Below are 15241 nucleotides of genomic sequence, written 5' to 3' on the forward strand. Positions count from 1 at the left end.
AGAAGCACCAGCATGTATGCAACTCAAACGGAGACAGAAGTTAGGTTTGGGATCCCGATGATGCTGTCTACCTTTTACATCAGCGCATCTTCTTCCCTGTCTGTTGGACTTGGACTTGGACTTGTTTTACTTGCAACGTTATAGTACAATCATCTGTTTGTATATTTTTGGAAAGGCCTTGCAAGCACCTGCGATTCCAGTTACGGTGAGGTAAGGGTAGATCACCTGCATGAACTGGAGGTTAGAAAATAAGAATGACATGAATGTGAAAATGGGAAAGGCGTTGATAGCTGAAATAAGCTTTCACGGTTCAGACCCATCACCTAATACACTTCGATGGCTCATGAAATTAACATGTTTTGCACTCGGTGCTCTGAAGAAGAGCAGGATTGATTTTAAGGTTTATCTCACTTAGCGTGGCAATGAAAAGAAAAGGGTCATTACATAACCCGCTTCTCATCAGCAGGACATCAGTGCCACTGACAATGTCTTCCATTTTCTCCTCCATTCTTTTCATTTCCTTTGTCATAATCGTTGATCCTCTAAGAGCTGAAGCAAAAGTTCTCATTGTTTTGATGGATGATGAACCTGTCTTCTCTTTCAAATCAAAGCAAGCCCATTCTAGGTGTCGCCCCTTTTTATATATATATATATAAAAACATATCCTCTTATGCTTGTTTTTTGTTTCTTTTTATTTATTTTTCCTGGATACTGATTTATGCTTGTTTTTTGTTTCTTTTTATTTATTTTTCCTGGATACTGATTTGTTTCACCTGTCTGCAATTTCTGTCTTTTATACTCTAGAAAATCAAATTTGACTCCGCATAGGATTGAGGAGGCATCTTTGGCATACAAAGAGAGATTAAGGACAAGCCATGACGTATTCTTAGAATCCCTGCTCCTGAAAGATACCTACAACAAGCTCTACAGCTACACTCATTTGCTTAATGGGTTTGCAGTCAATGTTCAGTCCAAGGAGGTATTCCTACGTACAAGAACTTGCTTCATCCATCACATATAAAAGCTTACAAAGTTATTAATGGGAACAAAACATAGTCGTGTACTTGTATTGTAGTCGAAGCTATATAATCGTGCCATCTATCTTTGATTCTTCACAAGGATTAACTGGACCAAATAGTGAAAGAAATGAGACATTTTACAGGTCCTCAGAACTCTGAAGAACGCAACAGGAGTTAGAGCTATCCATGAAGATGTCAAAATGGAGAAGTTTACAACACATACACCTCGCTTTCTTGGGATTCCTACTGGTGTTTGGCCAATTTTAGGGGGAGCAGAGAGTTCGGGTGAGGGGGTAATAATAGGTTTTATTGACACGGGGATAAACCCTCTCCATCCAAGTTTTACGGGTGGTTCCTCTGCACGATTTACAAACAGTTCCAAATTCAAAGGAAAATGTGTCACCGGAGAGAAGTTCCCTTCAACAGCATGTAATGGCAAGATAGTAGGGGCACAATATTTTGCTCGTGCAGCAATAGCTGCTGGTGACTTCAATGCAACACGCGATTATGCATCCCCCTATGATGCTGATGGTCATGGAAGGCAAGTTATTCCCAGCGCGGTTGCCTTCTTTTTGCATGATAGTTTTTATCTTTTGCCGTCATTGAGATTCTTTTAATTGATAGTTTGTTTTATACTGAGCTGAATTAAGTTTGTATTCAAATCTGATGTTTAACAGCCATACAGCCTCCACAGCTGCTGGAAACCACCAAATACCAGTGATTGCCAACGACTTCAATTACGGTTATGCAAGTGGCATGGCTCCTGGAGCAAGGTAAGCAATGGTAATCTAAATTTGGTTCTTTTTGCGAGCATACTATGTTATTATTATAGCCAGTTTCAGTTATTCAGGTTTTTGCTATACATTTTCTCCTTTTCATAAGCTAGTACTTGTTTAATAGTTTTTTTTTTCCTCTAATTAAACAGGATTGCTGTGTACAAAGCTCTTTACACATTTGGAGGTTACATGTCAGATGTCGTGGCTGCTGTGGATCAGGTTTGATGATTATGCAACTTGAACTTGTAAAAATGGATTAACTTAGAGAGCTTTACTTGTCTAATATCTACATCGCAAAAATTTAGCATACAAGCATGGATCCTTATCTTTTAATTTAATTTAGTAGCTTGGATGTTCAAATTTACTGAGGCAATTATCAACAACTTACACTAGGCAGTGGAGGATGGAGTTGATATATTAAGCCTCTCCATAGGGCCATCTAGTGTCCCATCTGGTCCTTCTGCCTTCCTCAATGTGCTAGAAATGGAGCTTTTATTTGCTACAAAAGCTGGAGTTTTTGTTGTTCAAGCTGCTGGAAATGGTGGCCCTTCTCCCAGTTCGATCCTTTCTTTTAGCCCCTGGATCACTAGTGTAGCTGCCTCCATCATCGATCGCAAGTACAGCAACTCAATCATTCTTGGGAATGGGCGAAGCTTCTCTGGCACTGGTCTTGCCCGTAATATTCCAACTCTTGCCCTTGTTTATTAATCATGCATGTATGAACAAATAAGATGGTGTGACTTGGTTTGCAGTTTAGATTTCCATTCATCCATTCTTGGAATTAATCAATAGTATATACCACTCAAATTGGTGCAATTCTTTGGTTATGAATAATTGTGCAGCTCCAACAGCAGGAGAAATGCCTTACCGAATAGTGGCAGCAGCTGATGTCTCTCATAGGAACACCACTAGTGTTCTAGAAGTTGAAAGCTGTCAGCATCCAGAACACTTCATCTTATCATCAGTTCGAAACAAGCTGGTTATCTGCACTTATACCTTTGACTTTGAATATGAGGCTGCAAGCATCGCAGCTGTTGCGAACACTATACAGAAGATAGGGGCTGCGGGTTTTATCATCACAATGGATCCTGACATTGGTTCTGAGCAAGTCAAGGGTACCACAATGACTATGCAAGTACCTGCCATTATACTGAACAACATACAATCTTCCAGAGTATGGCACATTACCATTCAATAAGATTTCATTACCAAACATGCTCATTATGATTCTGTAGCTCTCTGTCTATCCTTTTATTTTTCACACCAAATGAGTTAGTATTCCCACAGGATAAGTTAGTATTTCTCATTAATGCCATTCATTCCCAATTCCTAAAATCTCCTAGATTAATGGATGACTAATGAAATGGTTTATCCATTCGTTTACAGGCATTGTGGGAGTATTATAACTCAAATACCATCAGGAGTACCAGTGGACAAGCTGTGGGTTTTGCTGCCAGGGCAAGAATAATGGATGGAAGGCGAGCATTCTTTACTCGGCAGGCACCAATTGTTGCATCCTATTCGTCTAGAGGTCCCGATGTGAGCAATGCACTTTTGCAAACTGCTGATGTCCTCAAACCAAATGTCATGGCCCCAGGATCCTCCATTTGGGCTGCGTGGAGCCCCAACAGTGAAGGAGATCCTTCTATCAAGGGTAAGAACACTGTTTTTATGTTTTTTTAATGGGTAACTAGCATCGCTTATGCCCCTCCAAATATCGGATGACAAGTATTACTTATCCACATAGTTGTGACCGAGATTAAAAAACAAGACTTGATATCTTTATCTTGCCGGAATTATTTACGGAAGCAATGTCATTTTAAGTCCCTTAAGTTCGCAAACAGACACTCGATCTACTTTCATGTGCATCATCTGCTTCAATATCGAAATGATGATGATGATGTTGGTATATCTCGGGGAAGGGAAACAGATAATTCCATACCATCATTCTAGTTTGTTTTTCCTTTTAATTAATTCGTGCTGTCATTCTTGCAGGGCAAAACTTTGCGCTTGTATCTGGTACTAGCATGGCCACTCCTCACATAGCTGGTGTTGCGGCTTTAATCAAGCAAAAGCACCCTAGGTGGAGTCCAGCAGCAATCACATCAGCAATGATGACCACTGCTAGTACATTTGACCATTCTGGCTCTCCCATTTTAGCACAATTAACTAACCAAATAGCCCCTGCTACACCGTTCGATTTTGGTGCTGGATTCATAAACCCAGTTCATGCCATCGACCCAGGACTCGTATTCGATTCTCATTTTGAACAATATGTCCAGTTTCTTTGTGCTGTTCCAGGTGTTGATGAAGGTTCTGTAAGACGAGCAGTAGGAACTAGTTGTCCAACAAATAGAAGAGCATGGTGTTCAGATTTGAACACCGCAAGTGTGACAATTTCGAATCTAGTTGGGTCAAGAAAGGTGATTCGTAGTGTTACAAACGTGAGCAGCAGGAATGAGGTTTATAGAGTGACTGTGAGACAACCATCAGGTGTAAACGTAACTGTTTCCCCACGAGTAGTTGTGATAAACGGTAATGCTTCGAAGCATCTTAGGATTGTGTTGACGGCAATTAAGGCAACGAGAACTTACACATTCGGAGAGATGGTGTTGCATGGAAGCAGAAAGCATGTTGTTAGAGTTCCTATAGCTGTTTACGTTAGCACATCATTGAAAAGCTGATTTCCTTTAAGATTCGGGAGATAATTCTTCATTTTGCTTTATGATGCAATAATTCAAAAAGAAATCACGAGTCAAGCAGGTTTCGAATGAAAAACAATTTATGAACAAGTCAATAAAAAGAATTTGCACTTAGTTGCATACCATATGTAATATAGCACATGAAAGCATATATGTTGTTTTTTTGTCTTCATTTCCTGAAGTTACATAATTTATTGCCCTTTAATGGATGTGGGTTTCACAGAAACCATGCGAAACAATTCATCTATGCCTTTGCAGTTTTGAGAGCAGTTTCAGAATAAATCCCTTCTTCTTTTGTACCTAAAAGAATCAAGATTTTAGAACGCAATTCACCTATATTATGTCAAGAAGTGCCACCACTACTTGCCTCACCTCTAGGCTTTTCATTACAGTTATCATGGCATTGCTTGTGGATCCACTATGTTTCTTTTTCTTCTTTTGCTTAGCTTGGATACTTGTCAAAGATCTGCAAATATTCGGAATCAAGATCTTCCAATTGCCTAGACAAGTAGGACTAGTGCTCCTGGAGAATCTTGGCTTGCTTGGAGCAGCAACAATCTAGCAAAGGTAAAGATTGACATTATTGCAGCTTTCAGCTGGGAAGATAAATAATAGGAATAGCATATGATAAGGAAAAAAAAGAGAGAGTAAGAAAGCCTTTGTTTGACAAGACAACAAAGAGCAAAGGTAGTCTAAAACAATACCTTAAAGATGGTCTCTGGTCTGTGTAGGATATATAATTATACAGACAAAATTCAGGGTAGTGGTTGATATATTACACCAAAAAAAAAAATGAAAATCTTCATATGCTAGTTAAGTTGGTCCTCTTGCTTTGAAAGGTGGCATTAGCAGAATCTTATATATTATTGATATACCAAAAGTTATTAAGTAATCCAATCCAGGAATTAAATGCTACCAGACTCAACAAAATCAATATCATAAAAATGCAGATCATATTACCAAAATTGTGATAAGGATCAAAGTTGAGCTTCTCAATTCTCCTAGATCAGTGAAAGAACTTGAGAAAAGAAGAAAATTACGATGTCTGAATCAATTCTCTGGCAAATTCTTTAAGTCTAGCTGTCTAAATATGTCATTAGAAATAATATAGAAAAAATAAGCTGTATAAGTCCAGTACGTTTGTTGTGGGTTGGTGGTGGTGGTTGTTGGAAGAAATTGGCTTTGGTACTGAAGGGGAGGATGTTGCTGATAGAGCAGACTCTCGAAGGCGTTGAGAATAGTGAAGAAGCTCAGCTCTTCTACTGTATCCTTTACGAGAATCTCCATTCTTGTGTAGGTTTACCTCTTGTTTGATGACATGATGGACATAGTGATGGTGATGGTGATGGTGGTGATGGCTATTTGATGATGATGAGACCCTTCTTTTCCCTGGCCTCTCTTCATACACACTCACTATCACTGCCTTCCCCCTGCACAACTTTGCCTGAAATAAATCGTACATGTATATTGGCCATCGTTTACTTAAACTCTTCTACAGTAACAAACTGATATCAAAGGGAAAGAGAGGATTTTACCATTTTTCTTGGCATGATGATCCTGGCAGTGGCAGGCAGGAGAATGTTTTTCGTTTGTTTTTGGAGAGAAATGAAGTTATATAGGAGAATGCATCTCTCTCTCTCTCTCTCTCTCTCTCTCTCTCTCTCTCTCTCTCTCTCTCTTATATATATATATATATATATATATATATATATATATATATAGTTTTATTTTGTAGGCTTGCATGAGCAGGGCATAAATATTATTGTGGTAGATCAGAACCGGCGGGTGGAGACAGCAGGCCAAACAAGGGAGGCCAGAATGAAGGCTTTGGTTGGAACGAGCAACCGAACACATTGTTCCGGATTAAGAAATATTATACTTATACAATGCCAAATTCGATATTAATTTAAGCTGGACACTATGTTTTTTATATATATATATATATAATAATCAGGGCATGACGCCTTAAAAATTATATTACCCAATAAGATTATAATACAAAATGGAATATAAACTCGATGGGGGTCACTAAGAATCCTGCTATCACTATGAAGCAGCTGCTTTGTTAGACCGAAATTAGCTAGCCAGTCTGCAGAATTGTTGGCTTCCCGGTATGCATGCTGAACTTGAACATCCTATTCTCTAGACAAAACACTCTCTTGCCTTGGTGATTAAGGCAGAGTTTGCATCTGCTTTCACATATTCTTTTAAGAGTAAAGCAACTACCACTGCAGAATCCGTCTCTAGAATCAATCTGCGAAGACCCATTGACCATGCCAGCTCTAGACCAGTAACTACTGCCCATAGTTCTGCCTTGACAGAAGTGCACAAGCCAGTGTTAACCGCAGAACCCTTGATCCAAAACACAAATTAAGGCATATCTCTTCCCTCTCATCTCACCATCCAATCTTCTCCTTCCACATCACATGGCGATCCAAGTCAAAGACCGAAACCGGTTCTAACCAACACAATTGTAAAATACAAGAACTTTTTAAGAGCCAAAGACACTAACTAATATGAATGGTTCATTCATTCGACATTCCTACTGTGGTGAGACCAAAGTGTTGTTGCCTTTGCCCTTTAATGAGTTGCACCCCTCAGCACTCAGCAATATGAACCTGCGATCTCTTGAAGAAGCCACAGACAGTCATTTGAGCTAGAAGCACATTGATGATATGCATGCTTATTCTTTCATCTGTCATGTTTTTAGGACTTCCAGTTCCTTGAGATTGTTCTTGGCGTGGAATGATTTAATTAATAATCTAGTTTTGGCAAACAAGTGAAGGGACCCAAGATTATTTTAAAAAAATCTGATGCATTAATTGAATCCGGGAATCTAATTAGTGGATCTTGTAAGATCAATGGCTAAAATGTTTCGAGAAAAAAAATGATTGGGAAAAGAATCTTATCATAAGATTAGCATTTGTTGATTTGTCAAATTAGTCAAACCTTTACATGGCAAGTAGAATGAAAATTTCGGAGATTCAATGCACTCTACATTTGTTGACTATCTTTTCTTCTTCTTGCTGCTCCTTTGTTTTATAGCCATCCTTTTCACTTTCACTCTTTTGTTTGCTTGATTTGGCATAAGCTAGCTAGGGCAACCATGAATGCTCCTGCAGCCACCAACCGCAACTTTCGCCATGCAGCTCGCATTCTTGGTCTGGATTCTAAGCTTGAAAAGAGCCTTTCTATCCCTTTTAGAGAAATCAAAGTAATTAAAGAACCATTTCTCTTTTTGTTATCTGTTTTTCTTCTTTTTTTTGTTAATTCAACATGAAGGTAATTTGGTTTTGCAGGTTGAGTGCACCTTCTCAAAAGATGATGGCACTCTTGCCTCTTATGCTGGATTTAGAATCCAAAATGCTTGTGGCCCTATGAAAGGCGGCATTAGATACCACTCTGAGGTGATTTGCCCTCTCTTTCTCTCTCTCTCTCTCTGTTGCATGTGTTGATCAGTCAATGCCATTAATTTGCTAAAACTAGAAAATATCGTCTATGAAATTACTTGGCTGGTCGAGAAGTGAAGTTGCTTTTGCGTTTGGCTTGGAGGTGTGAATGTGTGGGTCCAAACAATAGAACGCATTCTTTCTGCAAAAAGCAAAAGAAAGATGTTCTTTCTATTTGATTCAACTACTTCGTTGTGTCATTCTATGGATTACCTATTCCCCCAGAAAAAAAAACATTACGGCTGCCATTTCATGTGGATGGAACGAACCCGTTATAAACTTACCGAGCTTGATTCCAGATTAAAAGAAGCTTAAGATGGGATTTATCTTATATTTTAACGTGCTTGTTGTAATCGGCATTTAATGGTGGATATCTACTCTTAAGAATTTATGTTTAACTTCTCTTGTCGTCATTAATTGTATTGAAAAAATGCCCCTTTCCCCTTTGTTTGGTTTTTTATCATGAATGCTCAAAGTCAGATCAACCGTGGATCCGTTAAATTAAATGAGCCTCGAGATATTCTTAGAAGGAAAGAATCTGAATTGAAAACATGGTCTCCGAGTTTGAGATTTTATGCAGCATTGTTGATCATGATCTACATACATATCTCTTGCAAACTCTACAGAAGTTTCTTGGCCTTGATGAATATTGGAAAAAAAATGAGCACTTTTGATGGTTTTGCCTGTAAATTTTTTCATTCAGTTGAACATGATGAAGTCTAATGCTTGGTATGGTAAAATCAAGGCTGGCAATCTCTAGGAGTTCTGAATACTTTAATCGAATTAATGTAGATTATCTCATTCTAGGTTGACCCAGATGAGGTGAATGCTTTGGCTCAACTGATGACATGGAAGACAACTGTAGCAGACGGTATTATTCTGCCATAATATAATATTTCACCAAACTTTTTCAAAGGATTTTCACCGAATTATGCTTAATATGTCACTGCGAGCCCTCTGGGTGAGGTGCTTTTCCCCGGGCCAATTGGTAAATGAAATTACCAAACAGAGCCTAAGGTGTTAGCTTGTTATCATGCAACCCCGTGAATGGCTAAAAAAGATTCAGGTATCATTGCACAAATATTCAAGAAAAAAGCATAGTTCTGTGCATTTGAACTACAAGGAAACCTGCATTACAACGAAAATTTCACTCTTATCAAGCGAAATTACAACAGTACACGAGAAATCATTACACAAGCAAAGGTTGAATTTGCCTTGTAGCTACTCATTTTTAGGGATGGAAGATGTCTCATCCTGCCAGGTTGCTTGCCATTGCCTGTCATAGAAGGTTGTCTCCTCCAGCAATGTTTTTATGGTTTCTAAATCCTCATTCTTTCGTATTAAAAGTACTCCTACCACAGCTACAAACAATAGAGTTTTGCAGAAGAAGTTGCCCATCTGATCAACGACACCAACACCAGTCAAGCTATCAACCAGGTAAGCCATGAAGAACCCAATCATTGCAGCACGGCCTGCATAAAATACAGGAAAGCACATTAGATAGTTTCACAAGAGCTAGAAGGGCTGTTTCCTCGTGAACATGGGAAGAAAAATATCTTAACAAACCATTGAGAAGTTCTGCTTCAGGCAGATGGAATCTTTTCATCCATGCCCACCATGGTATTATTGAGGTGTCAAAAACAACAGGGTCATCATTACTTGATGATTCTGGGTTACCCTCGAGCCATTTTCTCCTCCTAACCTCTGAAAAGGTTATTAAAGCATGTCAATGGATGTCGAGCAATACCATCAAGAGATACAACAGACTGGATGCAAGGAACTACTTCATTTAAAAACAACAATTAATGAAATTGACGAGCAGCATGTGGATGCTACAGCAAGGAATAAGGACAGCATGATCAATCATCAGGCGTTTTTCTGAAATACTAATTCTCAAGGATAACATGTACCTGGAGCACAGAAAGATATCATTTCATTTACATACATACAAGGACTCTGAACAACGATCTATAAAGAATAGACTTGTGCATTCTATAAAGTAACATCATGGACTCCAAACCAAATCAAAGCATAAAAACATTTTAGTGCCTGCCTCAAATATCGTAAATACAATATTCCTACATCGAGGAAAAAGAATGAAAAGAAAATAGTAATGCTACTTTGCAGCACTAATAATAAAAGAAGTTTTAAATGCAAACCAACAATTCCTTATAAACTTGTTATCCAAATAGGGTATGAATTCAGCACAGCTTTTGTATATGGTGGTGTACTCCTCCCTGAACAGAGGAAGCTCATTTAAGTAGCAAAGCTTGTGCAACTAATACAAATTATGGTGCACAACGCACTCTTTCTTTACATAGTACGTGGAATCATATCACTTACCTGACAGGAAACAACACCTATACAAGCTGATTCAATCCCATTATTCCAAGCTGTTGGATGAGCAGGTCCTGTCTGGTGTTCACAAAATGGACCCATTCATCCAGCCGCTCCCACTGTTACAAATTTTTTAAAAAATTTCTATGCACAGATATGTGAACAAGTTTGTGGGTGAAGAACATGACACCAGTCAATTCCAAGCCCCAATAATGCAGCCACTTTCACTTTTTCTCCTTTTAAACAGAAATCCACAAACACAGCAACTAAAATGGTCATGACGACTTCTCCTAAGAGACAGTTGGCCTTAATTACCTAGTCCATGTCTCACCACATCATTTAACCATCTGTAAAACCAATGCATTCTCAATTTTACACAATTGGCTCTATTCTGCTTCGAATCATGTTAAATTTTTCTTCAAAGGAAACACATTCTACAAAAAATTGCAGAGAAAAGGAGAGCAATTCGGAATACATATTATTTGAAATTACAACACAAACACCCAATGTTTTTGCATGAGAACTAAATGGTTAAATGAACAAACAAAAACTCAATCAGGAAACAATATCGAAGCATGAGAGATTCCCAAAAGTAAACAATGCATGCAAACAGGAAAAAAAACACTGAATAATAGTCATGAAGCAGATAATCAATCAGACTAGAATCTAAAACCCAGAAAAAACAAAATCTCACCAGCATCAATAACAGCATCCCAATCAGTTTTCCCATCTTTCTCAAACTGCTTCAAGTCCCAAGTCCCTGAAATCCACCTGGGGTCCTCAAATTTACTCACTTCAACCTCCACCCCTCCACCAGGAGCCACAGCTCCATTAGAGTTCTTCTCAGCCACAGGAACTGATTCAGAAGAATCTGGTGCCTTCTGCTCCAATTTTGGTTCTTCTACAGTGGCGGAAGAGGCTGAAACTCCAGCTCCTCCATCGTCTGTAGAGGCCTTGGAAGTGGAGAGGAGAAAAGGAGGGCTTGTGGGTCTGAGAGAGAGTGTGGGTTTGAAAATGATATGGTGCTTGGAAGAGAAGGAGAGTGGAAGGCGAGTTAGTGGCGGAGGGAACAAAGACATTGATATGGAGATTGTCTTCTTTTTTTGGTTTATGGAGTTTGAGCCTGAGCTAGAGCTTGTGTTTGTGTCAGTTCATGGATACGTTTGATCTAGTTATCCTCAGCCTTCCAAAGGGTATTTGTACTTTCTTTCCAGCGAGCGCTCGGAGGAAAAAATAATAATTCACCCCACTATACGGATAAATTAGAAAATTAGCATATAATAAAATCAAAATAAAAGGTGAAATTACTCGGAAGCAAATTTTTTGACGGAATAGAATATTTTTAAGATGTTGCAGTTTAGAATAATTACTAGTTACATCATCCGTGCAATACTGTGATCTATTTTTTTTATAAAAAATATAAAAAAAATTAAGATTTAAAAATATTAGATTTTTTTTTTTAAAACTATATCCAAGAGTATTAAGTTTGACAGCAACGCCTGACCCAAAAATAATATTAATAATATTAATAATAATATTAAACTTACATGATCTAAGTTTAAGTGAGTTTGGCTGCAACACCAGACCTAATAGCCTTGGATGTGGGTCTGGCTGTAAGGTCGTGTCATAAAAATATGATAATTAAATAAATTAATGAAAAAAAAACAAAGAAAAAAAACCAACATAAAGAAAAAAAAATAATGAAGAAAAAGAAAAAAAATCTGAATTAACTGGGTTAACCCTTCAACCCAGGTTAACCCGTCAAACCTGAGATTCGCGTCATGAAAGTTTGATAACTAAATAGAAAAAAAAAATTGACAGGTTAACTGGGTTAAACCGTCAAACCAGGTTAACCCGTCAAGCCCGGGATACGTGTCATGAAAGTCTGATAATTAAATAGAAAGAAATTTAACATTAACAAACTAAATTAAATGAAAAAAATTAATTAAAAATAAAAAAAGTCAAAAAAAAATTTCGGGTTAACCCGTCAAACTCGGGATTCGTGTCATGAAAATCTGATAACTAAATAAAAAAAAATAACATTAACAAACTAAATTAAAAAAAATTATTAAAAGAAAAAAACACAAAAACAAAGCAAAAACAAAATTAAATAAAAACAGTAAAAAAACAAAAAGAAAAAAGAAAAAAAAGACAGCTATATTTTAGTATATATTATTATTATTATATTATTATAAGTATAATTATAATATATAAGTTATATTATTATATTATAATTATAATATATAAGTACAGGCGTGTGGGGAAATCTACACGTATTTTAGAGTATTACTTAATTATATTTAATTAATATCATGGTCTAAAAATATAATATTTAAGTATTCACATATCAATTATAATTTTAATGACTAACAAGCAAGAAGGCACCAGAAGTCAGCATTTGCACTTAATTACTATGGCCATGCATGACCATCACCTTTGATAATTTTGTCATCATCTAATTATAATTATTATTGTGTGTATTATATTTTTTAAAAGGTAAAGAAATAAATGCATTACTGTAGTGAACAGTGAAATGCTTGTGAATAATAAATATACCTTGCATTTTAGTCGTTCAATTATAGGGATTCTGAATTATTTAAATGTGTGGTAATAATTATATTTTAAAGTATATTTATTTAGAAATATATTAAAATATTTTTTTTTTATTTTTTAAAAATAATTTTTGATATTAATATATCAAAATGATTTAAAAACAAAAAAATATTAATTTAAAAAAATATAAAAAATTATTTTTAATAAAATACACTTTTAAAATTCAAAATCAAACATGTCATCAATTACTTACTCTTTTTTTTTTAATGAGAGTATTCGAATTAATTTAAATATATTTTAATTAATATTTTATGTATTAAAATTAAAAATTATAAAAACTTAAAAGATTTAATCTCGTGATTATTATAAGTCAGTTAGGAAGATGACGTTATCAATTACTGACATTTAACCACACGCATCCTTTGGGAAGGTCGCTGGTACTTTGTAGAAGTCTTCCCCTGCTAGAAAATCAGACCCGTGTAATTAATTTGCTTTGAAAAGTCAAAACTGGTGACTTCATCAAGGATCAGGTTCAGATCCTATAAAAAATGCATGCTTCACCTGCTACCCCCACAGAATTACATCTTTGAGATTCTACTATTATTATAATTTTTTTTCTTTTTTTTTTTATAATTGAGAATCTCTTATTTTGATTAGGAGTTGTTCAAAAAATAATTGAGAATCTCTTATTTTAGTTAGGAGAATCTCTAATCTCTAATTTATAGTGTTTTTTTATTTATTTTAACCCTTTTTTTCCTTTGATTATTTTTTTTAATAGTCTTTACATCATGTGTTAATGAGGATTTAGTTAATAATTTATTTTAATTTATCTTTTATATGGTTATCATGATATCAAAAAAATATTTTAACAAGTAGGTATTAGAAAAATATTATAACATTACGGTATGATCTATTTTTTAAAAAAAAAAGTCTAGTTAAATAATGATTTTGAAAAAAAAATTAAGTTATTAAATTTTATGCAGTCAATAACCCGATTTGCAAGTTTGATGAGGTAACCATGGTTGCCCCAATTCACTGGTTTAATGGAATGCTTTTTTTTATAATTAAACTCAATTATGTGATCATCTATTTTTTTTATCATATAGTTAAAAAAATAAATTTGAAAAAAAACATGTTATTAAATTTTAGAAAGTCCATGGGCCTGTTGACGGGTTAGGCAAGTTTACTTTAAAAAAAAATATATTTTTTTGATTTTATCATTCGATATTGGGCTAATTGAGAATTGAGTTTCATAATTTATTTCACTTTGTTTTCTATAAGGTTATCATAATCTTAAAAAAAAAGTCTCAGTATTTGTTTGACGTTCGATTCTGCGATTATTTGTTTTTGTTATCGTATAGTTAAATAAATAGTAATTTAGAATAAAAAACAAGTTATTAATCTCAGTGGTATCCATTACCCAGTTTGCGGGTTTGACATGTTGACATGGCTTACCTGATTCACGGGTTTGCCCATCAATTCTAATATGTTTTTTTTTTAGTTTTTGGTCCTTTAATTTTTCTAATTATTTTGTTATTTCACTCTTCTTCAATATTGGATTGGTTGAGAAATGAAATTCATGATCTATTTTTTTACTTTATATAAGGTTATCAAGATTTCAAATAAACGTTTTTTTTTAGAGTTGGTACTCGATTTTACAAGCATCTAATTTTATGATAAAATTAAATAAAAATAATATACAAAAACAATAAAGTTATTAAATTCATCAAAGTCTATAGCTCAAGTCATGGGATGACCGAGGTCGAATCAAACTAGCATCGTCTCAATATTAAAAAAAAATTATTATCTTAAAGTTTTTTCTTTTCAGAAGCTATGTTATGTTTTTTAATAATCATCGAAGTTATCTTTGGACTCGTTATATTGAATGATTCACTTCGAGTCAACTTTTAAATAATTTAATTCGAAACTCGAGTTAGATAAGAAGTTAAAGTGACAAGTTTCATTTGATTTGATTTAATGATATTACTAAAAGAATATTCATACACTATTTGTTTTAAAAAAATAAAAATATAATTCAACCCACAATATCACAAGTGAATATCAATTACTCACCATACTTGAAACTTGAAGCTCACTTGCCTTGTTCTCAAGATGTGCAAATGCAAGTCGGATAAAAAAAATTAGCAAAAAAAAAAATTAGCCACTAGCAACATATTTTTTTGTAGAAGTAAGAATTTTTTATTGCAAGTTATTTTTTTTATATAATGAGTAAAAATCATTATGGATAGTTGTGAAAAAAGAACATTATCTAATCTAATGTTATAAAATTTCATGAAAAAAAAATATTGAATGGTATGTAATCAAACAATAAAAAACACAATGATTGAAAAAATATAAAAATAATAATTATGAAGGGCTATGAAAAAAGAACACTCGCCAATATA

At 35.2% G+C, this 15241-nt stretch overlaps 2 protein-coding genes across 2 annotated transcripts; one reads left to right on the forward strand and one right to left on the reverse strand.

Annotated features, from left to right (window-relative positions):
- The first annotated feature begins 2 nt into the window (after positions 1-2).
- LOC18094555 (subtilisin-like protease SBT2.5) lies at positions 3-4736 on the forward strand. The gene is made up of 9 exons (XM_024610794.2): positions 3-625; positions 805-979; positions 1163-1560; positions 1697-1792; positions 1945-2014; positions 2189-2471; positions 2638-2969; positions 3182-3449; positions 3791-4736. The coding sequence occupies exons 1-9, from the start codon at positions 423-425 to the stop codon at positions 4477-4479; spliced, it is 2514 nt and encodes an 837-aa protein (XP_024466562.1). The 5' UTR covers positions 3-422; the 3' UTR covers positions 4480-4736.
- Positions 4737-8994: 4258 nt separating this feature from the next.
- LOC18094557 (light-harvesting complex-like protein 3 isotype 1, chloroplastic) lies at positions 8995-11460 on the reverse strand. Its single transcript, XM_006368885.3, has 3 exons — positions 10978-11460; positions 9513-9650; positions 8995-9418 (listed from the first exon to the last, which is right to left on the reverse strand). Exons 1-3 carry the CDS (start codon positions 11360-11362, stop codon positions 9168-9170), a joined length of 774 nt encoding a protein of 257 aa, XP_006368947.2. The 5' UTR covers positions 11363-11460; the 3' UTR covers positions 8995-9167.
- Positions 11461-15241: the final 3781 nt, after the last annotated feature.

The sequence above is a fragment of the Populus trichocarpa genome, chromosome 1 (genome assembly GCF_000002775.5).
Source record: "Populus trichocarpa isolate Nisqually-1 chromosome 1, P.trichocarpa_v4.1, whole genome shotgun sequence".
In the NCBI taxonomy this organism is placed as follows: Eukaryota; Viridiplantae; Streptophyta; class Magnoliopsida; order Malpighiales; family Salicaceae; genus Populus; species Populus trichocarpa.

What these genes read in the sequence shown, in the direction of transcription:
- LOC18094555 (XM_024610794.2), top strand. Translation starts at nt 423, where the DNA reads ATGAAAAGAAAAGGGTCATTACATAACCCGCTTCTCATCAGCAGGACA. An exon ending in GATGCTGATGGTCATGGAAG is followed by an intron (nt 1,561 to 1,696) that starts GCAAGTTATTCC and finishes GATGTTTAACAG; the next exon opens with CCATACAGCCTCCACAGCTG. An exon ending in CTCTGGCACTGGTCTTGCCC is followed by an intron (nt 2,472 to 2,637) that starts GTAATATTCCAA and finishes ATAATTGTGCAG; the next exon opens with CTCCAACAGCAGGAGAAATG.
- LOC18094557 (XM_006368885.3), bottom strand. Translation starts at nt 11,362, where the DNA reads ATGTCTTTGTTCCCTCCGCCACTAACTCGCCTTCCACTCTCCTTCTCT. An exon ending in GGATGCTGTTATTGATGCTG is followed by an intron (nt 9,651 to 10,977) that starts GTGAGATTTTGT and finishes TAACCTTTTCAG; the next exon opens with AGGTTAGGAGGAGAAAATGG. An exon ending in TGAAGCAGAACTTCTCAATG is followed by an intron (nt 9,419 to 9,512) that starts GTTTGTTAAGAT and finishes TATTTTATGCAG; the next exon opens with GCCGTGCTGCAATGATTGGG.